The following is a 24844-nucleotide window of genomic DNA, read 5'->3' as shown; positions in this document are numbered from 1 at the left end:
AGTACGAGGGCAGCGACGCGTGGCCCTCGCGCTCTTCCGTCGCCCGGGAGGAAGGGGCGTGGGTCGCGCCTGCGCAGTGGTTCTGACCGCCGGCTGGCGGCGCGTGGAGGCTTCTCCGAGCCGCGGGCGTCTGCTCGGCCGCAGGTCCCGGCTGCTGTGGCGGCGCGCGGCGCTCAGGGGCCATGTCGTGGCTCTTCGGCATCAAAGGCCCCAAGGGCGAAGGCGCGGGGCCGCCGCTGTCCCTGCCTCCCGCGCAGCCTGGGGCCGAGGGTGGCGGGGACCGCGGCGCGGGGGACCGGCCGGCGCCCAAGGACAAATGGAGCAACTTCGACCCGACGGGCCTGGAGCGCGCGGCCAAGGCGGCGCGCGAGCTGGAGCACTCGCGTGAGTGTGGCGGCGCCGGCGGGGCGGGGCAGGGGCTTCTCTGCGCAGAGCCGGTCCGCGGGTGCCTGGGCTTGCGCGCGCATCGGGTCTGTAGCCCCTCTGTCGTCCGAGCGGTCAGGCGGCACATGGCTGTCGGCAGTCCCGCTGGTCAGTGAGGAGACAGGCCTCCAGGAGTGAACCTGCCAAAGCGACCTTGCGTCTGGGGAGGTTCGGGCTTCCGTTACCTTATCCGACCTTCCCAGCTGCCCCGCGTTCCTCAGGTGGGGAAACCGGTGCAGAGGGGACTTTCAGAGGTTACACGTAGCAGGTGCCGGCCCTTGTCTTCGGTGTCTCAGAGTGCCGGAGCTCCTTCCGTTTCTTGCTACCTCCACGTGGAACGGCCACAGCGTGGCTAGGTGCGGCGAGGTAGGGAAGCGGGTCCGTTTGTAGGTGGTTGCTAGCAGTTTTTCACTTAAGGAGGGAAGCACGTTTGAGGGTTATTGGTTTTAAGCAAAATATAGCAGCTTTGCATGTGTTATTGGAAAACGCTGGCGTTCAGGTAGGCGAGTCTGTAAACCAGGAGGTCAGACAGCCCTGGCCTAGCCTGATGACTTTCCTGACCCAGGGCCCTCAAGGCATCAGCAGTGGCTGGACTTTTACGAAGCCCGTGTTTTTCGTCCTGTCTTGTCTTCTATGGCCTTAACAATTTGTCTGAAAACGTAGTTTGTATTTAAGAGGCTGGAATGTAGAAGGTGGTGAGTAAAGACTGATTGAAAGAATACAACAGCTCTTAAGCTTTTATTTAAACAGAAGTGCCGTTTTCTCAAAGGAGATCCTACAGAGAAACGTTGTAAACAGGTATAAGCAGAGTCTTTCTCATTAAGGAAGGAGAGGCTGGGCACTTGGTGGCTCAATCCCTGCCCTTCCCTTGGGGGCTAAGGAGCATCCTGGGTGAAGGCCTCTGGGCCTGCGTGGCTCTCAGATGCCCAGGGGACATTCAAAACGTTTAGATATTTGGGTCTGGGCCCAGAACAGCCTGCTTCCTTAGGCCTGGCTGGAACCACCCCCCCTGACTCTGTATTAAGTTTTGTAGATAATCTTAATTTAAAAAAAATTTTTTTCTGAGTTAACTGCTGCCAATCCTCTTTTTTGCTGAGGAAGACTGACCGTGAGCTAACATCCATGCCCATATTCCTCTACTGTATACGTGGGGTGCCTACCACAGCATGGTGTGCCAAGCGGTGCCATGTCTGCATCTGGGATCCGAACAGGAGAACCCCGGGCCACCCAAGCGGAACATGGGCGCTTAACCACCTCCCCAGTGGGCCGGCCCCTAGATAATCTTAATCGTCAGGTTGGGCTGAGAAACAGTGGATGGGCTTCAAGGCACCTCACATGATGGTAGGTTTTTGACACATGGTGTGACTTCTTGTTAAAGGTTTCATCAGCAGACACCTCTCTACCCCAGCACCTGTGGGACTTCAGCCTCTCGCCATGCTCAGAATTTCAATGTTTTCCTGCTTTTGGAAGCTGAACCCTCACTGTTGGCCCCCCAGCCCCATGCAGTTGTACAGCCTGGGTGAATAGCCTTGGGTATGTCTGAGAGGAGCAGCTCCTCCTTCCTGGCTACTTGTGCCTCTGAATTGCTCCCAGGTCTCTTGTATGGGCCGCCCAGAGCTCCTGCTCTGGAACATTCTCCACCTGGGTCCCCAGGGCTCTGGCCTCTGCTCTCCTATGACCAAGCCCTCATTTCCCCACCAAGTAGCATCTCTTGCAGAGTCCCCAGAGGCCACTGCCTGGAGTTATAGTCCCCTCATCAGTCCTCCCATTAGTCTCCACATCCGATGACTCTGTCCCAGGTGTGGACTCTACTTCATTTTTGTCCCTGCCGTCCTTCCTGGCCTTGCTGCTGGCCAGTGGGAGAGGCGTTGCCCTCGTGTGCCACCCCTTCCTAGCCTCACACCCTTCTTCCCAGGGTACCTCGTGCCCCTCTGCCCGATAGCCCCTCTGTAAGTCTGTCTTCTCCGGATGCTGCAGCTCACAGGCAGCAGTGCCTGCCAAGGCTGGTCTGAGCCTGCTCTTGTTCGACCTCCCTGCTCTCTCCAGGCCGTCCAGAGATGGCCTCAGCTGCTTCCCACAGTGTGACCACCTTCTATCCTTCAAGGCCCAGCCTGATGCTGCCTTGTCTCCTGGGCCCTCCTGGGAGGCCAGAGCAGGACATTTGGCCTTGAGCAGTCTGTGTGCCCCAGTCCACTTGCCTGTACACTCCAGGAAGGCAGGTGCCTAAAAGAGCACCTTGCCTGTAACAGGTGCTAATTAATGCTTTGGAAGCATGTTTCCTGGTACAGGATGATTTCAAGGTGAAGAGTTACTGTTGCTGGTGTTGAAATCCTAGCTTGTGATTAGTGGGCATGTGGTGCCAGGCCTCATGCTGAGCAGTTTACCTGCTTGCTCTCATTTCACTCCTCCAAGAGTCAGGGAGAGAGAGAACCCCGCTCCATTTCAGGTGAGGCACTCAGAGAGTTTAACCTGCCTTGCCAAAGGTCACGTTGTGAATAAACAGCACAGCTGGGATTCAGTCCCAGTGTTGTTGGCCTGTGACACCTGTGTTCCTATCTGTTGTGATCTCCGCTTCCACTCAGTCTGAGTGAGCTGTTACAGGGGCTCCCCGGGTCTGCTCAGCCCTTGACCTCATGGCTTTCCAAGCTCACCAATGAAGGGGGTGGGACTCTGGTGCCTTCCTTATGCCATCTGTGCCTCCGATCACCAGAGACCCAGGGGAGAGCTTTGCAGTAGGGCTCTAGGAGACCGCAGCAGCCCCATCCTGACCAGCTCTGAGGGCCCTTCCCAAGCTTTGATGCTGTGTTCATGCCAGACCGCATACCCCAGCAGACCATCCAAACACAGAGCTCCTGCCACTCTTGTCTGAAGGTGTGGGTTGTGCTTAGAGCAGCAGTTTAACTCCGAAAAGAAAAACCCAGAACTATAATCAGATGTGATGCTCTAGGTAACGATGTTTGCTCCATTTTGGGGGTGACGGGTACTAGGGTCTGCAGCTGACTTTGAAGGCTTCAAAAAGTAAGATGGGTCATGGAGGATAGAAGGATGGACGTGTGGGAAGCAAAGGGAGCCAGCTAGGGCCATTGCAGAGTCAGGACAGTGGCTCACGGCCTGCCTTCCTCCCGCACGCTCACCTGTTAGAAGACTTCTCTGGTGAATAGTGTGCACGGGAGAACCGTGTCATCAGACAGACATTTGAGAGACCTGATGCGTAGGCTTCAGGAGAGTACCAGAAGTCCCAAACACAGACAGATATGGATCCTGCCTTATGAGCAGAATACACGTAGAAGATGTTTATGGCACACGCTCTGTGAAGAGCCGTCACCCTGCACGCTTTGGCTTCCTTCTGATTTAATTCCCATTTACTTTTTTTTTCTTTTTGAGGAAGATTAGCCCTGAGCTAACGTTTGCCGCCAATCCTCCTCTTTTTGCTGAGGAAGACTGGCCCTGAGCTAACATCTGTGCCCATCTTCCTCTATTTTATATGTGGGACGCCTGCCACAGCATGGCTTGCCAAGCGGTGCCATGTCTACACCCAGGATCCGAACCAGTGAACCCTGGGCCACCAAAGCGGAACGTGCAAGCTTAACTGCTGCGCCCCTGGGCTGGCCCCCCCATTTACTTCTTAAGCTTGGTAGTAGATCAATGATGACTTAAGAATTAATTAAGACTTAAGAGAACGTACGTGCATGGAAAATAAAGGACATTCTGGCCACGGGCTTGCTTCTTGTTTAGTTGGGAAACAGCTGCCATGTTGGCCCTCCTCTCGAGGGGCATGGGCCACCCTTCTGTTGGGGATAGAGCAGACAAAGGTGAGGAGAAGGGAGCCTTTGGAGAGAGGGGTCACCGAGCAGGGTCTGACCTGGAATGAGGGTGGGCACATGCACTTTGAGGTTGAGGGGAGCCGTGGTCTCCCTGACAGCCCCTTGGCTTGAGCGCATGAACGAGGCCCTGTGCCTGCTGCCCTGACACCGCCCTCCCGTCTTCTGCAGGACATGCCAAGGAGGCACTGAGTCTCGCACAGATGCAGGAGCAGACATTACAGCTGGAGCAGCAGTCCAAGCTCAAAGTGAGTGGAGGGTGGGATGCTCGCCGGGGTGGTCTGCGTCCCCTTGGCCACAGAAGGGTCCTGGGATGAGAAGTGCCTGAGAGCCGCGGCTGCGCGGACGCCTCCATCCCGCGTTTGCTTTCTAGCTCCTGGTTTGCAGGGAAGCAGGGAGCGGTCAGAGACAGGCGCTGGCGTGTGGCCCCAGTTTCCCCAGCAGAACCACCTGGAAGGGCGGGCGTGGGTGAGGATGGGCTGGTCTCCCTGGGCGGGTTCTCCCCTGGTTTCTTATACTCTCATAGCGAGCCTAGAAAAGGCCTGTGCTCTGCACTCAATCCTTGGCTGTCATAAAACCTAGTCAAAAAGTGAGCACCTGACATAAGCCACTTTGGAAACAGTGTCAGAGAGGGGAGTGACAGGCCCCCTAGGAGATTGTCTCATCCTCTGGAGTCCAACCCTGTCCATTTTCCTGGCGCTTCTTGCTGCTTGCGGGTCTGGGTCCTCCTGGACCTTGGTGCGGGTGTAGCTGAGATGCAATGGGCCTGTGGAGGTGCTGGTCCAGGCTGTGTCTTCTGGAAGCACGTCCCACCCTGCCCAGACCTTTCCAGCCCCTTCAGGGCCCACATGGGATACGGGAGAGGGTTGTAGAGGTGGCCTGAACCCTGAGCTCGAAGTCCTGAGTGTGAGGCCTTGCCAGGCTCTGGGGTTGCAGCAGCTGGTCTGTGCTATAGGAGTATGAGGCCGCTGTGGAGCAGCTGAAGAGCGAGCAGATCCGTGTGCAGGCTGAGGAACGGAGGAAGACTCTGAACGAGGAGACGCGGCAGCACCAGGCGGTAAGGGCCACGTGGGCACAGGGAGGCCTGGGTGACAAGGATGGGGCGCACCGTGGCCCCAGATGCAGTCTGGGTCTGTTATTGACCCATCAAGGCCTTGGGATGACCTTGTGCAAACATCTGAGGCCTGTGGATTCCTCAGCACTCAGCGTGACATGGATCCCGTGTATGTGTGACTGTGCTCACTAACTCAGCAGGTGGAGCTGGGGGGCTCATCTGAGGTCCTAGTGCCCAGTGGCGTCGGGGTCCAGACATTGGTTCCAGGCCCGTCCACCAGCCTCTCCAGCTGAGCTGTGTTCATGCTGTTCTCTCCCTCCCCAGAGGGCCCAGTACCAGGACAAGCTGGCACGGCAGCGCTATGAGGACCAGCTGAGGCAGCAGGTGAGCTTGGCACCTGCGTGCTCCCCAAGAGCATGGCCTCTGCTGGGCAGGTGGGTGGCCCAAGTCCAGTGCGGCAGGCTCTGGGTCCTGGGAAGCTCTGCTCCCACGCCTGCACACGCACACAGGATGCACGTGCCTCCATGCTCCGGCCACTCTGAGGTCTCTCCCAGTTGAGGCCTGACTAGGACCCTGGATGTGATGAGTTCGTGGTGGATGTTCAAGAGTTGTGGGTCTTACAGTGGAAAACAGAGCTCTGTGAGGACAGTCATTGGGGGGCCGGGGGAGCACCCAGAGGTCTGCCCTGCGGCCAAGCTCTCCTGGGGGCAGGGACTTTTGAACCCAGCCCTGAGGCACATGCGTGTCCTGGGCAGTTCAGCCCCGCCTGCATCGGGCTGTGGAGCATTTGCGCCCTGGGGTGCCTGTCCCTGGGAAGGTCAGAGCCTCTGGGGTGGCGGAAGTGTCCCCTCAGGCCGAGCAGCTGCCCTGTCAGAGCCATGTTGGCTGTTTCTTACTTCTGAAAGCTTTTGCCTTTTTTTGTGGTTTCTTGTCAGCAACTTCTCAATGAGGAGAACTTGCGGAAGCAGGAGGAGTCCGTGCAGAAGCAGGAGGCCATACGACGAGGTAGGGCTGTGAGCTCCGCCTGGGGCTGTGTCCTTGGAGCCTGCCTAGGAGGCGGCAGCTTGAGAAGGGCCAGCGGGGTGCACGGGCTGTAGGCATGGGAAGGCGCGGCTTCAGGCACTTAATCTGTGTGCTTTGTGAGACCCATGCTGGGGGCTCTGCATGCTGCAGCCGGGGCTTCACAACAGAAACCAGGGCGGGCTGGCATTCTGGGGCCCACTCTTCATCTGCAGCCAGGCAACCCCAGGGTCCCACGTGAGTTCCTGTCCTATGAGAAGGGTTGCCTGGGCCTCGGGGTCTGAACTCAGGACTCCTCATGGAGAGCCATCTACTGGAGGGGCCCGGCTTGGGGGGTGGTCCACAGTGGGCAGAGAGGCAGCCAGGCCACAGGGCTGGGAGCCGAGTGCCACTCTCCTGCCTCATCCTGGCAGCCACTGTGGAGCGGGAGATGGAGCTGAGACACAAGAACGAGATGCTGAGGGTGGAGGCTGAGGCACGTGCCCGGGCCAAGGCCGAGCGTGAGAACGCAGACATCATCCGTGAGCAGATCCGCTTGAAGGCTGCTGAGCACCGCCAGACCATCTTGGAGTCCATCAGGTAAGGCCGTGTCCCTGGTGGGCATCCACTGGAGCCCTCAGTGGCTTGATGGCCTCCATCCCCTGTCCCAGGCAGGGAAGACTGCTTCTCGGACCCCTTGCCCTTTCCCTAGCCCCGTGCCCAGGTCCGTTGCCCTCCAGGTCATGTCCCTGCTTCCTCTACAGGACAGCTGGCACCCTGTTCGGTGAAGGATTCCGTGCCTTTGTGACAGACTGGGACAAAGTGACAGCCACGGTAAACACCACTGCCACATCTTCCCCACAGTCTGTGCCAGGGCCCCCTCTGGGCCTCGTCCCTGTCTTGGGTGGTGTGAGTCTGCAGATGGGGCGCGCCAAGAAAGCCTGTGGTTTAGGAATTGCACTGCTGCTCCCTCCTGCTCCCCTCTCCTAGGAAGCTGGACAGGTGGGGCCTCTGGTTTGGGGCACGTGGAATCATTTGGTGTTGGCCGTGGCAGCATTCAGTAAAAAGTGTCAAAACCCTTTTTTTAAAAAGTTTCTAACTTTCTGGCTGGAAGGAAGACGTGGGAAGGGGATGCTAGAGCTTCATTCCCCACTTTCCTTAGCGACCCCGTCTTTTAGAAAGTGTGAATGGGGACCTGTCCGGGGCTTTGGCAGTGGGACCAGCTGAGACCCCATGGGGTCTGGGAGACATGTGGGGTGCGCCTTTCCAACTGAGCTTCTGGGAGGGTCCCCCCCTTCAGGGGGAAGAAGAGGTCAGCCCACCAAGGCCATCGGGCAGTCTCACATTCTGGAAGCCCAGTGGTCTGTGCCCTGTGCCGTGGGGCTACTTAGCATACAGGGCGGGGAGTGTTGGCTAGAACTAGTTCCTGAAGCCTCCACAGGTAGGGCCTGCGCTTGGCTCTGTGCCTGCGCTGTTCCAGGCTGAGGAGCGTGGCTCAGCACTCACTCGTGTGGGACTGACACCTTAGCGAGGGCCTGACAGTGAAGTGCTGATCCTTAGCGCAGCGACCATGCCCCAAGGAAACACGGCCAGATGTCCGGGGCCCCCTGTTCCTGGGGCCTTTTCCACAAATGTCCTGCTCGGGGACAGTGAGGGGTGGATCAGACTGAGCCTCCAGAGAAGCAGGCACTCGATGGTCCTGGCAGGGCCAGGGCTCCAGTCCAGGGAACTTGGAGCTGGTCAGACTGCTGGTTCATAACATGGCCCCTTGGAGCCACCCAGCTTGGGCCGGTGACGGGGCTGAGCAAGGATTCCTGTCACATTCTTCTGAAACAAGTTTCGAACAATGCTCAGGGGCCCCCTGCCCTTGGAGCAGTGGGTCATAGTGGAGGCCCTGCTGAAAGTGGGTCCAGGGAATCCGGCCTATGGCCAGCGGGGTGGGCAACTCAGCAGTTTCTCTCTGGCGTCTGAGCTGGGCCGCCTGGAGTTGGGTGCTGGCTCTAAGCCCTGGCCACATCCTTCCACTCCCTCCTTTGCGCCCTGCTTCATGCAGTGAACTGCAGGCCTGCAGCTTCCTCCCAACTGACCCTGTCCTGCCTCCCCCAGGCACCCCTGCTCGGACCGGGACTCGTGCAGGAGGCAGACCTGGGCTTGGGTCAAGGCTGCTTGTTGGGCACAGCTGGGGCTTTGGCTCCTGTGTCCTCCCTGAGCAGGTCCAGGTAGGGGCACATGTCCAGGTGTGAGAGGACAGAGCTGATGTGGGCGTGGCTGTGCTGTGCGGGGTCCGAGCCCTGCCTTGAGCCTTCCAGGCCCTCCCGCATGCTCACCTCTGCCTGACCCTCCTCTTTGACCATCCCCACCTTGGGACTCCACACTGCTCCCTCCACGTCGTTGCTGCCCTGGCCCAGCACACGGGAGGTGCTCGGTGTGTGCTGTGCGCTGGGCAGTGCCAGGGGACACGCGTCCTGGAGAGGAGTCTGCAAACGTGGCTGCCTCGGCCGTGATGAGGAGAGCAGTCATCTGATGAGGCTGGCGCTGTTTGCTTACTTGTTTTTTTACAGGAATTAGTGGTTTGGTGTTAACTTTGTTTTCCTGGAATAAAGTTTCACTTTTTTTAGTGGGGCCAAGCCTCACGCGGCCCACAGCCTGGTCATCTCCAAGCTGCTGTGGCAGCCCTGCAGTGAGTGGCCTCAGCTTCAGAGTGTTTACACTTCGAGTGGAAAGTTGCAGAGAAAAGCGCTCAGGCAGTCAGGTTGTGCCTCTGGTTAGAACCTCAGGACGCCCTTGGGTCCTGCGCGTTGTGGCAAACAAAGGAAGGGATTTAAAGAGGCTGGTAGAGCCAGCCCTGGTGGCCTAGGGGTTAAGTTTGGCACCTTCTGTTTTGGCAGCTGGCTTCGGTGCCTGGGTGCAGACCTACACTACTTGTCAGTGGCCGTGCTGTGCCAGGTGGCTCACATGCAAAAAGAGGAAGATTGGCGATAGATGTTAGCTCCGGGTGAATCTTCCTCAGCAAAAAAAATAAAGAGGCTGATAAACCACAAGAAAAACCAAGTTCCTGGTGCTAGAGCTTTGCTTACCATGCCTGTGGAGGAGGCAGTTTTTCACTGTCTACTTGATGGCCCACGTTTTCCTTATAACCCTGTGTCCCACTCTTGGGACGTGACCTTGTCTGTGGGTGGTTGGAGGGCCCTGAGGTGGTCTGAGCAGAGACCGCCAGGTGGTGGGACCTCTGAACGAGGAGCTAGTGTGGGTCCCCTTCTCTATGGTTGAGATTCTGCTCCCTCTGCACCCCACACTGCCCAGTCTCCTTGCTCTTCTGACTGGGACATGGGTCGGCCCCACCTGGGACGTGAATGCAGGCCTCTCCCTGTGTCTGGGTTCCGCAAGGTCAGCATCCTCCTCCCAGGTGCCCTCAGCTAGGACTCTGGCCCCTGCGCACATTAGAGCAGGATCCTGGGTCAACAGGGTCACAGAGAGGGACACAGGAGCTGAGAGAACAGGCCAGCTGAGGCAGTTGACGGTGAGGGTACACGTGCTGCCCACAGGCTCTGCTCCCCTGCAGACTCAGACCTTGGGAGCCTCTGGGGAGGTTGGTGTCTGCCTGGGCCAGGGGCCTGCATGCTCCCTCTTCTTGCCTTTGGTTTTGCAATACTTCTCTGAATGGGAGTTTTCTTTATCCTTTTTGTGACAACTGTCCAGTGCTCAGAAAGCAGAGCAGAATCTACTGGCCACGTGCCCATCCCCTGCCTCCCGGAGGGACCAGCATTCCAAGGCGTCTGTTTCACTGATCGTCTTGTCTCTCGTGGAGTGTGTGAAAGCGTGTCAAGGGCTGAGTGCCCCGTGCGCTTGGGTCCCTCCAGCTGTCCCAGAAGCGCTGCTGGCAGTCTGTTCACCTTAGGGTCCAGACAATGCCTGCATGTTGCATGTGGTGGTGAAACTCTTGCGTGTGTCTTCACTTCAGAATCCCCGCCCATGTGGGCGGCCTGTGGGCTGGTCAGTCCTGCCTGCCTGCTGACAGTCTCTGCTGAGAGTCCACCTGAGTCAAGTGTCTACCTTCTAAGTAAGCTGGATAGACACGCGGAGGGGGTTGCTGGAGTCAGACCCAGGAGCCAGCTGGTCACAGTGGTGCCGACAGCCAGCCCTGGCCCCACCACCTCCTGGCATGTGCCCCTCTCTGGCCCTCGTTTTGCCGTCTGGTGTCCTAAGAACCTCGTTTGTGTGGTCTCAGTCATTGCTCCCCTATGGTGGCTGAGCTGTTCATTTTGTAGGGAAGAGTTTTAGTTCCGTTTTCAGATGTTGGTGTGGGTTCTGGGAGCTTTTCACTGCAGCTCCGGCTTGAGTGTCCTCTGCCTGTGCTCCCACTGTGGTGTGTGCTTTGTGCCCCATCAGCTCAGGAGTCCCTTCGCCTCTTCACGGTTGTAGCTCCTGTCGCTTCCCTAGTCCTGCTGGAACACACTTTCCAGTAGCTCTCTGAGAAAGGGCGTTTTTAATAAGCTTTTTGATACCTTGGCTGTCTGGAACCATCTTCCGCCATCATGTGTAGTTGAGCGTCGGCTGGTGTGGGATTTGGGGTTGGAGGCTCTGCTGTCACTTGGCACGGGGTGGGTTCAGGTGGCTGTGTCAACTGCTGAGTGGTGCAGGGCAGTGGGTGTCACTCGCCGCCTTTCTGCCCTGCTCTAGGTAGCCGGACTGACACTGCTGGCCGTCGGCGTCTACTCCGCCAAGAATGCCACGTCTGTCGCCGGGCGGTACATCGAAGCCCGGCTGGGGAAGCCGTCCCTGGTGAGGGAGACCTCTCGCATCACAGTGCTGGAGGCACTGAGGCACCCGCTGCAGGTAACGGGCCTGGCTGTGGGTGTGGGGCCCATTCTCACTGGGGCTGTGTCCCCCAGTCCCTTCTGGTGTCACAGCCAGACTGGACACATGTCCTTCCCCACTGACACAAGTCCTTTCTGCTGCCTCCTGCACATGGGATTTGCTTTTGGCTTTTTCCTCTTTGCTGTCCTCGTCAGGACTCAGGGGACCCTCGCCCCATCTGCTCAGGTGCCCCTTGCATCTGTTGATGTGAGGGACTGCATAGCTTTTGGGTTCTTTGCACTCCTGGACTCCTGTAAAAGTCACTGGAAGTAGCTCGGGGTCAGCTGCCTCCCTTTCCTTGTTGTGCCCCTCCTGCCACATCCCCCACTGTCTGCGGCTGGACCTCTCTATTAATTGCTGCGGGTGATTGAAGAAAGGGTCAATAAAGAACCTGTGGGTCACCCAGCCCAGTAACACAGACGGCCTCATCTGCCAGCATTCTGAAGCAGGGCCCGGTCCTCTGTATCCTTGAGTGCGAGGTCTGTGGCGGTGGTGTTTCCACGTGGCAAGCCAGCTGTTCCCAGCACTTGGTGGCTGTGCCATGGGCTCTGCCGATGACCCTGCCCGTCCCCCCGCAGGTCAGCAGGCGGCTCCTCAGTAAGCCTCAGGATGCGTTGGAGGGCGTCGTCCTCAGTGTGAGTGGCGCTGCTGTTTCGGGGCTGGGGTGGAATTACCCATCTGAGCCACAGCCTGGGGTGGGCTGCCTCTTGTGCTGGCCCAGGAGGGTCAGACTCAGCAGCAGGGCATCTCGCAAACTGCCGTGTCCCCTGGCAGCCCAGCCTGGAGGCGCGTGTGCGGGACATCGCCATCGCGACAAGGAACACCAAGAAGAACAGGAGCCTGTACAGGAACATTCTGATGTACGGGCCTCCAGGGACTGGCAAGACGCTTTTTGCCAAGGTGAGGGCATGTGGCTGCGCAGGTGGGGCTGGGGTCCCGCAGGAGTCTCACCCGCCAGTAGTGGGGTGGGTGGGCAGAGGCTACAGCTGAGGCTCTTGGGGCTGGGCATCAGGGCCACGTGGGAGGGCAGCCCCTCCCCAGCTGTTCAGGCAAGGGGCGTCTGCACACACAGCCAGCCCCCAGTGCTTCAAGCAGCGGGTGAGGGCAGAGGGCGAACCCACAGGCTTTAAAAGGGAGGAAGCGAAGAGCATGCTGCCTTTTCCCTGTCCGCCCTTTCTTCCAGAAACTAGCGCTGCACTCTGGCATGGACTACGCCATCATGACAGGCGGGGACGTGGCCCCCATGGGGCGGGACGGCGTGACTGCTGTGCACAAGGTCTTCGACTGGGCCAGCACCAGCCGGCGAGGGTGAGTGGGCTCCTGCTGGGCAGGGCGTCAGTGACTCCACTGCAACCTGTCCCCGCAGTCATACCTGAGGCCAGAGCAGCCTCTGCTGTCTGGCAGCATTTGGGGCCGGGGGTCTGAGGGAAAAATTCACCCGAGCGCGGGTTCCTGGTGGTCTGTGCTCGTCACTGGAACCTCTCATTGCTTCTGAATGTAAAACATTTGAGACAAGGGCTGCCAGCCGGGTACTTAGTTTAGCGCCCGGTGTGGCTGTTGTGTACGTTTAGTGATCGTCTCTGCACGCCAGCACTTGGCATGCCTGGGGCTGAGGTCCGCGCTCCCCAAGACTGCTGTGGGCAGCTTGTGGTGTGGGTCTCAGTGTGATCGGTGCGTTGGCGTTCCAACAGGACGGTGCCTGTGCTGAGCAGCCTCTGCCAGGCTCTGCCCCCAGGCCCTGCCCACACCTCATGCGGACCCCTCCCCTTCACAGCCTCCTGCTCTTTGTGGATGAAGCAGACGCCTTCCTCAGGAAGCGAGCGACCGTGAGTATTCTGGAAACCTCTGTCTGGCCTGGTGGGCTGGGCTGGCCACAGACAGCGTGTCCAGTGATTTGAGCAGAGCGAGGCATGGCCAGGCCCGTCATCTCGGGCTGCATCCGTGTTTCCTGGGAAGGTCACTGCAGCTCGTGACTGAGGCCTGACCCATACCTGCTCCTCAGCTGCGCTCTCTTCATAAAGAGCTGTGTGTGTGAGGAGCAGGAGTTGTACGTGTGGTGTTTTTCAGAGTCGTTTTCAAGTTTAGATTCGTTCGTTAAGATGCTGGCGTACTCCTGCTCCTGGAGGAGCAGGGGCTGTGTCTTTCCGGGGCCTCCATCTGACTTCCTCTCGGCTGCTTACAGAGCCCTGCTGCTCAGGCCGGCTGCCTTCTCTCCGCAGGAAAAGATAAGCGAGGACCTCAGGGCCACCCTGAATGCGTTCCTGCACCGGACAGGCCAGCACAGCAGCAAGTGAGGGCCACCCGCCAGCGTGAGACCCATGTGCAGAGCGCCTCCCTACGTCATCCCATATGGCCCTCACAGCAGCCTTTCACAGAGGGAAACTGAGGCACTGCCTGAACTCACATGGCTGCTGTAGGACAGGGCTGGGAACAGGGCAGGCACACACCTGACCCATCGCTCACAGTGCCTGGGCAGCGTCCCCACTCTGGGGCATCCTGTGTCCTGCACCCATGCAACAGGAATGGCCAGTTGGGGCACAGTGGGGTGTTTGTGGGAACCACTGAGAAGATATGCTAGCGTCTCTCAAGCAGAGCCAGGGCCAGTCCTTGTCCACAGGTCACTGCCCTTGGCTTCCGGCCAGCCCTTGGCACCTCCGGCTGTCCCCCAGAAATGGGATGTCTGAGTGGTCGCCCCACACCGGGTGCCCTGGGTGCAGGTGGCCCCAGGGATGGACTGGCCCCTTCCAGATCCTTAGTCTTACTCTTCTGTCACTTGCCTGCTGTTCACTGCGGGGCACCCAGCCCTGCAGGTCATCTTTTTACCACCATCTCAGATGCATTGCCCTCGCCCGCTATGGCTCTGCCAGCAGAGACCTCCCAACCCCCTCAGACCCCTGGGAGGCGTATCCATGTCCCTGCTGAGTTGGCAGCTCCACTCAGCTGATCTCTGGGCTCCAGTGGAGGAGGGGCAGACATTTGCCTTGGAACCCAGGGTCCCTATCCCTGTGCACAGCGAGGCGTACGTGGCCATCCCATCAGGCTGGGCCATCGGTCAGAAGAGAAGCATGAATTGGGGCAGGAACAACTGTCAGAGGGAGGGATGGACAGCAGAGAGCAATGCTGGGTCTGCCTGAGGTTTTCTGGGTTAAAAAGTTGCCAGATAGACTCTGTTAGAAGATTGCCCTGTGTGATTTGAGAGGCCCCTGTCCTTGGTGAGCAGGCGGTCAGCTCGCACCGTCTCTGTTGGCCACAGGTTCATGCTGGTCCTGGCCAGCAACCAGCCCGAGCAGTTTGACTGGGCCATCAACGACCGCATCGACGAGATGGTCAGCTTTGACCTGCCGCAGCTGGAGGAGCGGGAGCGCCTGGTGAGAATGTATTTTGACAAGTATGTTCTTAAACCAGCCACAGAAGGAAAGCAGTAAGTGTCCTGGATGGCCCTCGGCTGCTCCCACCCCGTCCCATTGGGGTCCTGCCAGCACCTCCTCCCACCGGTGTACCTAGTCCTGACCCAGTGCTTTCACGTGGGGCTCTGTCTTGGGAGGCTCTGCTGGCCCCTGTCCTGTCCACTTATTCGGCCCCTGTGCCTCCGTCCTCCCCACTCCCGGGTGGTTGACTCAGTAGCCTGTCATCACGGACTAGCTGGTGTCTGTGCTTTTGCGCTTGTTACACAAGTGCCTTCACTACGTGAGGCCTTTAAGGAAACACTCGGGCCCCGAGGGCGAGGGCTGTGGTGGCCAATCGCGGACATTTCGCTGAGCTTCACTTGGACCACGATGTTGGTCTTGGAGGTAGACTGACCATTGTCCACGGCCAACCCTGACTCCAGGAGCCTGGGACCGCCACTCTGCAAAGCCCGCCAGGGGATGGGGAGCCCTTCACACTCGGTCTGGGCCACCCTCTCACTCACCGCTTTGTGCATCCTGCTCCAGATCAGCAAGGGCCGGGCTATTTCTAACCCCCTCCAGGGGCCCAGATCTCCGCAGCGCTGACCTGAATCCCTCCTGTCGCTGGCAACACAGCCGGCTGCTCCTCTCACTCGGCTCCGCCTGCCCCTTTGGCCCTGCCCTTGAGCTTCCTTACCTGGGCCGCCTGCCCCTCTGCCCCTGCCCTTGAGCTTCCTTACCTGGGCCGCCTGCCCCTCTGCCCCTGCCCTTGAACTCCCTTACCTGGGCCCCCTGCCCCTCTGCCACTGCCCTTGAGCTCCCTTACCTGGGCCACCGCCTCCTCTGCCCCCTGCCCTTGAGCTCCCTTACCTGGGCCCCCTGACCCTCTGCCACTGCCCTTGAGCTCCCTTACCTGAGCCCCCTGCCCCTCTGCCACTGCCCTTGAGCTCCCTTACCTGAGCCCCCTGCCCCTCTGCCACTGCCCTTGAGCTCCCTTACCTGAGCCCCCTGCCCTTGAGCTCCCTTACCTGGGCCCCTTGCCCCTCTGCCCCCTGCCCTTAGCTCCCTTACCTGGGCCCCCTGCCCCTCTGCCACTGCCCTTGAGCTCCCTTACCTGAGGCCCCTGCCCTTGAGCTCCCTTACCTGGGCCCCCTGCCCCTCTGCCACTGCCTTTGAGCTCCCTTACCTGAGCCCCCTGCCCTTGAGCTCCCTTACCTGGGCCCCCTGCCCCTCTGCCACTGCCCTTGAGCTCCCTTACCTGGGCCCCCTGCCCCTCTGCCCCTGCCCTTGAGCTTCCTTACCTGGGCCGCCTGCCCCTCTGCCCCTGCCCTTGAACTCCCTTACCTGGGCCCCTTGCCCCTCTGCCACTGCCCTTGAGCTCCCTTACCTGAGCCCCCTGCCCTTGAACTCCCTTACCTGGGCCCCTTGCCCCTCTGCCCCCTGCCCTTAGCTCCCTTACCTGGGCCACCGCCTCCTCTGCCCCCTGCCCTTGAACTCCCTTACCTGGGCCGCCGCCTCCTCTGGCCCCCAGCCTCCCCATGGCCCACCCTAGCCTGCAGGCAGCCCACACACCATACAGTCTCAGTTCCTGAGGCCCTTTTCATGTGTGTCAGTGGTTTCTCACAGGCCTTTGGCCAGACCTGATTGGGGAGGGACCCAGGTGCACGTGTATGCTGATGTGACGCCATGCTGATTCGGGAGCGCTGGTCTTCCACCCTTTGATTTCCTGGTTGCATATTTCAGCTCATCCCTAGTGGGATTTCAGCTCCCGTGTTTGGGCGCTGGGCGAGGGCTGGAGTGAAGGGCACGTGGTCCCTGCCCCCAGGGGCAGGCACTGGGGCTGTGCATGCTCAGGGAGCCCCACCATTCTCACACATCCTGGCTGGCCCTGCAGATGCCCCCAGAGTCCCTCAGCATGCTGTCCTTGCTGCACAGCCGCTGCCTAGACCCCACCTTGGGCTCCAGGAGGAAAGGGAATGCCCAGAGGGGTAGGAAGGGCCAAACGGGCAACCTGGCTCTGAGAGTGGACGTGGCGCAGAATTGGCCTCATTAAAAGGAGGGACATTTGGATGCGTCCCACCCTGAGGGTGGCACATGCACCGCCTGGGGTTCCAACACGTCCTGGCAGACGTCCCAGCCCACCCTCTTTATGGGAGCCTGGGGGCCCTCGCAGGCCTCTGGCCTCCCCCTGGGTCCTGTGGGCATCCCGGGCATCACTGAGGCATTCCTCCCTGCCAGGCGCCTGAAGCTGGCCCAGTTTGACTATGGGAAGAAGTGCTCAGAGATTGCACGACTGACGGAGGGCATGTCGGGCCGTGAGATCTCCCAGCTTGCTGTGGCGTGGCAGGTGAGTTGGGGACAGGCGTCCTGCAGGTCTCATCCCGAGACCCTCAGAGACATTTGAAGGCAGTGCGTGCTGGCACCTCCCTCCCTGGGGTGTCTCTGCCGAAGGGTTTTTGGCACCAGGTGTGATGTGCTGTCCTGCTTTCCAGCCACCCCCTGACTCCACCCCCACAGTGGGGAGGATGGGGCCGGGCTGTCAGTGGCTTTGCATATTGTGGCCCACCTCATCGTGTTTTACTCCAGATCAGATGGGTTCTCTGAACTCGAGGCGTTCTCTGGAAATGAGCCACATGTCATGCGGGCGTCACAGTCCCACAGGCCCACGCTCGAGGTCTAGGGAACCTCTAGACTTTGTTCCAAGCTGGGGCCCAGGGCGGTTGACTCAGGTGACTCTGCAGATGGGTGGGAGGGCCAGGGGGACACAGCCTGGGTCAGACGTGGAGCACCCCGAGATACGTCTGTGGGCTCATCGGAGGGCAGAGGAGATGACAACCAGGAAGAGCCCTGACCCGATAAGTGGCCTCGGGTCTCCTCCCGGCTCCTTGCCGGGGGGGGGGCTGCTGGCGCTTGGGTTTGTCTGCTCTGTCTGCGAACGCTCTAGATCGGATGTCCTGGCTTTTAGGATAGGCTCACTGTTGGCTTCATTCCTGTGTTGGGGCTCCAGGCACGCGTGCCAGAGTGTCATTCCCCGACACCGAGTTTTCTCTCTGGAACATCCCAGCAGCAGTTCCACTGGTGCCTGGGCAGGGGAGCCAGTTGACCCCCAGGAGCCTCAGGTGCTGCCATCTGGAGAGCGTTTGCTCCTTGCTGGTACTGAGGAGAGAAGCCCCGCTGGGTGAGGGTGCTGAGCAGCCATGTCTGCAGTCAGCCCCGGCTTTGTGCCAGCATCTCCGCCTCCATAGGGCCTGTGCTCGAATCTGTCTGAGGCCCTGTGACAACCCGGCCACTGGGAAGTCAGCAGTGCTTTTAAGGCAATATGCATTTCACTAACTAAACAGACACCTCCTTTGATTTGAACGTCGTGGCCCAGATGCACAGGGGACAGTGCTGGTCAGGACGAGCCAGGTTATGCTGCCGTAACATCACAAACTGCAACCCACGTGGGTCAGCCAGGGGCTCTGCTCCAGGCTGTCCTCACTAAGGATCCTCCTGAGGGTGGCTCTGCTTCCACAGCCAGCAAAGTGGAGAACAGGGTGTTTTCGTCAGCTCGGCTGCTGTAACAAAGTGCCAGAGCCTGGGGGCTTGCACACAGACATTTTGTGCCCATGGTTCTGGAGCTGGAGGTCACAGGTCCTGGTGGGGTCTGTGAGGGCCCTCCTCCTGGCTTTCAGACAGCTGCCTTCTCGGTGTGCTCATGTGGCAGAGACAGTGCCTGGTGCAACTTCTTATAGGTGCACTAGTCCTGCAGGATCAGGGCCCACACTCATGACCTCGTCTAACGCTCGTTACCTCCCTAGAGACCCCAACTCCAAATACAGCCATGCTGGGGGTTAGGGCTTCCACGTATGAATTTGGGGGACACGAACATTCAGTCCCTGACAGCGGGTCACTCCCTGTCTCTCCGTATGTCCACCAAGACCCAGCACGCCTCCCTTCTCTTCACATCTCGCTGCCCAAACCAAGTGACAGGCCCACGGTGTGCCTGGTGGATCGAGAGCTGGGGATTCTCAGGCCCCCGTGCATGGGAGGTAGTGAGTGGACTCCCAGAGCACAAGGGTGCTCTCCCTTGGGGTCTGGTCCTCACGCCAGGATGTATCCAGTCACTGATTGGTCAGCTCGGCCCAAGGCCTGTCTGTTAGTCCTCCCCTCTCCTGGGAGAGGAGAGCGAGATGCAGGGAGGAGGAGCCGCCATCACAGGAGGAGTGCGGTTGTCTCCGTCGGCCCCTCTCCCTTTGTGTCCAGCTGCAGGGCGCAGAGCTGGGTGCTGTGGCTGCCCCTCCCTCCAGGCTGCAGAGCAGGCTGCCTCTGTGCACGTGTGCCCTGAAGCCCTCTGTGGTGCACTGCATGGACCTGCTGCAGCTTTCGTTCCGGGGCAGTGGTTTTGTCAACGCGAGTCCGTGCCTCTTACCACCCGGGCTACCTGTCGTGGGGATTTGCTGCCTTTTGCTTTTCTTTAACATAGAATTTACCATCGTAACCTTTTTCTTTTTTTGGTGAGGAAGATTCACCCTGAGCTAACATCTGTGTCAGTCGTCTTCTGTTTTGTATGTGAGTTGCCACAGCATGGCCACTGACGTGGTGTAGGTCCACACCTGGGAACGGAACCTGGCCCACCTAAGCCAGGTGCGCTGAACTTAACCACTGGGTCACTGGGGCTGGCTCCCTCTTAACCACTTTTAAGTGTACAGCTCACTGGTATTAAGCACACTCACATTGTTGTGCAAACATCACCACTATCCATCTCCAGGTCTTTTTTATCCTTCCAGACTAAAACTCTGTCCCCATTAAAGACCAACTCCTCATTCCCCAGCCCCCCGCCCCGGCAACCTCCATTCTACTTTCTGTATGAATTTGACAACTCGAGGGACTTCATATGAGTGGAATCAGACAATATTTGTCCTTTTGTAACTGGCTTAATTTCATTTAGCATAATGTTCTCAAGGTCTATCCATGTAGCATGTGTCAGAATTCCTTCCTTTTTTAAGGCTGAACAATAATCTGTTGTGTGGATATATCACATTTTGTTAATCCCTTCATCCGTTGATGGATACCTGTGTTGCTTCCACCTTTTGGTGATTGTGAATAACCCTGCTATGACGTGGGTATACGAGTATCTCTTCAAGACCCTGCTTTCAGTTCCTTTGAATATGTAACCAGAAGTAGGACTGCTGGGTCATTTGGTAATTCTATGTTTAGTTTTTTGAGGAACTGCCATAGTGCTTTCCACAGTGGCTGCGCCATTTTACATTCCCACCAGCAACGCACAAGGGTCCACTTTCTCACATCCTCCCTAACGTGTGTTGTTTTATACTTGCTGAACAGTGGCCATTCTGGTGGGTGTGAGATTGTGTCTCATTGCAGTTTTGATTGTGTTCCCCTGATGGTCAGTGATGCTGAGCATCTTTTCACGGGCTTACTGGCCATGGTATGTCTTCTTGGAGAAATGTCTATTCAAGTCCTTTGCCCATTTTTGAGTTGGGTTGTTTTTTGTTGTTGAGTTTTACGCATTCTTTATATATTCTGGACATTGATCCTTTATCAGACATGATTTGCAAATATTTTCTCCCATTCTGTGAGTTGCCTTTTTTAGTTTCCTTTGATGCACAAAAGTTTTTAATTTTGATGAATTGCAATTTATCTATTTTTTTCCTCCGTGCTTTTGGTGTCGTAGCCAAGAAATCCTTGCCAAATCCAGTGTCTGGAAGCTTTTCCCGTGTTTTCTTCTAGGGGTTTTATAGTTTGAAGTGTTACACTTAGGTATGTGATCCATTTTGAGTTCATTTTTGTACGTGGTGTGAGGTAGGAGTCTAGTTTCATTCATTTGCACATGGACATCCAGTTTTCCCAGCACCGTTTGTTGAAAATACTGTCCTTTCCCCACTGATGGGTCTTGGCACCCTTGCTGGAAACCATGTGTGTGAGGGTTTATTTGTGGGCTCTGTATTCTGTTCCAGTGGTCTGTATGTCTGTCTTTATGCCAGTGCCACACTGATTTGATTACTGTAGCTTTGTGGTAAGTTTTGAAATCAGGAAGTGTGAGATCTCCAACTCTGGTCTTTTTCTAGATTATTTTGGCTATTTAGGGTCCCTTGAGGTTCCTTGTGAATTTTGGGATGGAGTTTTCTATTTCTGCCCCCAAAAAATCATTGAAATTTTGCTAGGGATTGCATTGAGTCTGTAGATTGCTTTGGGTAGTATTGACATCATAACAATATTAAGTCTCCAGTGTATGCACACAGACATCTTTCTGTATTTTAGTATCTTTAATTTCTTTCAGCAATATTTTGTAGTTTTCAGCATACAAGTCTTTCACCTCCTTAGTTAATTTCTAAGTATTTTATTCTTTTTGATGCTATTGGAAATGAAATTGTTTTCTTAATTTCCTTTCTGGATTGTTCATTGTTACTATATAGAAACATAAGTGATTTTTGTGTGTTAATTTTCTATTCACGACTTTGCTTAATGTATTACTTCTAACATTTTTGGAGGAAGTCTTTAGGATTTACTACATATCGAATCATATCATCTCCAAACAGATAACTTTACTTCTTCCTTTCCACTGTGGATGCCTTTATTTCTTTTTCTTGCCTAACTGCTCTGGCTAGAACTTCAGGTCCTCTGTTGAATAGGAGTGAGAGTGGGCAACCTTGTCTTGTTCCTGATCTTGGAGGAAAAGCTTTCAGTCTCTCACCATAGGGATGATATTTGCTATGGGGTTTTCATATATATGGTCTTTATCATGTTGAGGAAATTTCCTTCTATTCCTAGTTTATTGAATGTTTTCATCATGAATTTTGCCAAATGCTTTTTCTGCATCAGTTGAGATGATTGTGTGATTTTGTCCTTCGTTCTGTTAGTGTGATGTATTCCACTGACTGATTTTCCTGTGTGGAACCATCCTTGCATTCCAAGAATAAATCCCACCTGGTCGTGGTGTGTAGTCCTCTTCATATGCTGCTGAATTTGCATGGCTAAAGTATTTTGTTGGGTCAGTGTCCATAGGGGTATTGACTTGTAGTTTCCTTGTGGTGTTTTGTCTGGTTTTGGTATCAGGGTTTTGCTTATAGATGAGTTAGGAAGTGTTCCTGTTCAGTTTTTTGGAAGAGTTTGAGAAGGTCTGGTTTTAATTCTTATTAAAGCATTTGGTAGAATTCACCAGTGAAGCCATCAGGTCCAGGGCTTGCTTTTTTTTTTAATAAAATTTTAAAATATTTTTAAATCGTTTCAGTTCCCAGGAAACGTGCAGTGCTGGCACAGGGAGCTCTCACGCACCGCTCTTCCTCCCTTGCCATGCTGTGAACATCTCACCCCAAGGCACATTTGCCACATCACCACTGACTCTCCCTTGGGCTTGATCTGGCCCCAGGAGCCCACCCAGGACACCCCATGACACTGAGTCACGGCCTCTCTGCAGGCTGCTCCAGGCTATGACAGTTCCTCACATGTCCCTTGTTTTTATGATCCTGGCAGTTTTGAGGACTGCTGGTCAGGTGTCATGTAGAATGTCCCTCTGGGTTTGTTTCATGTTATCCTCATGATTAGACTGTGGGTTTCAGGGAAACCCCAGAGGTCGGGTGCTCCTCCAGTCATATCATATCGGGGGAACCTGCTGTCCACACAATGTCGCAGGGATGTTGGCCTGGATCACCTGGTTAAGGTGGTGGCTGCCAGGTTTCTCCTTGGCAAAGCCACTACTTTCCCCCTTTTCCTAACGTATTTGGAAGTGCGTGACTGAGTCCACCCCCTACCCTCCACGGGTAGACGTCTCTGTGAATACTCTGGGATTCCAGAAGGAGCAGCTGCATTCCATCTACCCACCCCTCTCTGCCAGGAAAGCCCAGACCCTGACCCACACGGGCCCCTCTGCTGGGTGCTACCTGTGGGGGCCCCTCCCCGCTGTTTTTCAGAGCCACGTGCTCCTCGCAGGAGGCGGCAGGGCAGCCCTCTCTCCACGGCCTTGGCCAGCACTGAGGACGGCCATGTCCTGAGGACGGGGCCAGTCTGTGTGAGCAAAGCAGCTGACTTATCTTAGATGGTGGGAACCCCTTCACAGTGCCCACCATGGGCCGAGGCCGCTTAGGTCACTTAGGCCTGGCTTAGGCCCCCCGCTTGGTGGACCCTGGGTGCTGTCCAGCCTCTGTCAGAGTGATAGGCTGAGTGACAGGAATTACGTGGGGCACTGGGTCATCTGGGAGGAGTGGTGGCCTGGCCACAGGTGACGTGCCTGGCAGCCAAGGAGATGTGGACAGTACGGGGCCTGATTAGTAAAACTTAGGCACCTCCACCCATATGCCCGCCCAAGTTCGGGGCTGGGATTCCTAGGCAGGGCCTGGCTTTCAGCCCCCCACGGTTCTGGGAGGACTTTGCAGACGGTGGGGGCCCTGTGAGAGGCAGTTCCTGGTGGAGGGCAGGTGGTACGTGTTCAGGGGCAGTCTGGCGTGGCAGGTCCACTGTCTGACCCAGTCAGTATTGCTGGCACTCCTGGGGAGCTCTCAGCCTGGGTCCCTGCCCTCCGTGTCAGAATGGACCTACCCCCGAATGGCCTCTGGTCTGTCTGCTTTCTCTGCCCTGGCCCATAAAGGCAGGGCCCTCCTGGTCCAAGGGGGTGGGATGGGCGGTGCTGGGCTGCTTCTTGACTGCTGGCCTCAGGCTTTCTGCTTTTAGAAAGTCCTTGAAACCTTACAGGGCAAGAAGGCAGCCTGGTGCTGGCCAGGACACAGGCAGGGCCATGAACATTGCAGGGATGGCAGCCACTCTGGGCTGTGGATTTGCCTATGACCACACGTGTGTGCTGGTCGGCCATCCCTCTGGTGGACTCGGAGTCCCAGGCTTCATGCCACCTTCCCCCCCCGCAGGGGCTTCTGGTTCTGGAGGGCATCTCCAGGAAACGGGCTCATGGGGCCTGGGGGGAGCAGGTGGCAGTGATGGGGGTCTTCCCTACAGGGTGGGCCCCAAAAGCCTGAGGCTGGGGGACCCTTTTCTGTACAGGCAGCCCCTCTGGTGCTCTCCTTCAGCACTCTTTCCCTACTAGGCCATGGCATACGCCTCTGAGGACGGGGTCCTCACCGAGGCCATGATGGATGCCCGGGTCCAGGATGCCATCCAGCAGCACCAGCAGAAGATGCAGTGGCTGAAGGCTGAGAGAGCTGGGCTTGAGGGCAGCCAGACCCTGCTCCTGAGTGCACGGGCCGAGTGAGCTGGGCCTGGACACCTGGGGCACACTGGCCATGTGGTGTCGCCAAAAGGAAGCACCAGCACCAAGGCACCCACGTCTCCCGGAAGCCAGGGGTTGCTGGGCGGCCACCCACCTCCCCGGCGTTTTTAACGTTCCTGTGGTGAGAGCCAGAACAGCATGTTAAAGGCCTCTGCTCAGGACCAGCTGCAGCTGTGCTGTCTTTGTGGGCGGCACCCCCTTCTGCCCCCTCCAGGCTGTGGTGCTGTCTGGGAAGGGTCAGGCTGGGGCCACCTGCCCCCCACACCTGAGCCTGGCCCAAAGCTGCGGAGAAGGCACTGCCCCCCACCCCCATGGCGGGCTGCTGCAGCCGTGACCAGCAGTAGGGGCCCTGGCAGAAGGAGGGCCAGCATGGGTGGGGGCCTCACTTTGCCCAGTCCCACCCAGGACCAGAACTGAGCAAGGGGTGAGCAGAGCAGGCCCCTGTGCTGCTCACTACTGTACTCGGGAGAAGGGGTGCCCTGCATACGTCTGTGACTGTGACAAGCCCAGGGAGCCACTCCTGGCACTGTTGGCAGGGACGTCCAGTGCTGGAGAACTGCCCTGGCCCAGAGGAGCCACAGCTCTCCCTCAACTGGAGTCGAGTTTTTTAATCCAGACTCTAATAAAAACTCTTGACATGCTACCTCACAGAGTCTGTATGTCTGCTGATGCGAAGGGTCACGGGGTCAGACGTGAAGGAAGAGTCAGAGGCTGGAGCTTTCTGGAGAGTTTACTGACCAGCAAGGGTAGGGGTCACAGTGAGGCGCCCGACCGGGGATGCCCTGGGCAGGATGGCCGCACTCGCCACAGCGGGGCTCAGGGACCTTATTGCTGCTGGGCCGGGGCCTCCCCCAGACCCCTGCCCTGCCCTGCTCCCCACTGCGGCCCGCGGACGCCCGGGTGCAGGCGTGGGGTGCGGCCGGGCTCCGGCCCCTTCCCGGCCAAGACCCTTTCCCGGCCTCGCTCCCCGCCGGCAGAACCGGCTCCGGAGCCGGACGCGCGGACGGGCGCACAGCCGGTTTGAAGTAGCAGTCGTGGTCCCAGGCTGGGCGCAGGCAGGACCGCAGGGAGCCGGTGGCCCAACCGC

General features: G+C 57.6%; 1 protein-coding gene across 3 annotated transcripts; it reads left to right on the top strand.

Moving 5' to 3' along the window:
* On the top strand, positions 1–24400 carry LOC103565082 (ATPase family AAA domain containing 3A). Of its 3 annotated transcripts, none has more exons than XM_070611178.1 (16): positions 1–384; positions 4416–4492; positions 5200–5301; positions 5623–5682; positions 6234–6303; positions 6732–6897; positions 7062–7131; positions 10978–11133; positions 11733–11789; positions 11929–12054; positions 12338–12462; positions 12929–12980; positions 13374–13444; positions 14408–14575; positions 16779–16887; positions 23575–24400. In XM_070611178.1, exons 1-16 carry the CDS (start codon positions 183–185, stop codon positions 23737–23739), a joined length of 1776 nt encoding a protein of 591 aa, XP_070467279.1. In that variant the 5' UTR covers positions 1–182; the 3' UTR covers positions 23740–24400. The 3 variants fall into 3 exon arrangements, 2 of the variants coding, with proteins under 2 accessions (XP_070467279.1, XP_070467280.1); XR_011537626.1 differs by having other exon boundaries at positions 34–384; positions 14408–14522; XM_070611179.1 differs by lacking the exon at positions 1–384 and adding an exon at positions 410–1956.
* The last annotated feature ends 444 nt before the right edge of the window (positions 24401–24844 follow it).

The sequence above is a fragment of the Equus przewalskii genome, chromosome 2 (genome assembly GCF_037783145.1).
Source record: "Equus przewalskii isolate Varuska chromosome 2, EquPr2, whole genome shotgun sequence".
In the NCBI taxonomy this organism is placed as follows: domain Eukaryota; kingdom Metazoa; phylum Chordata; class Mammalia; order Perissodactyla; family Equidae; genus Equus; species Equus przewalskii.
Note: the sequence above shows the minus strand (reverse complement) of the source record. Positions and strands in the feature narration are given on the sequence as shown.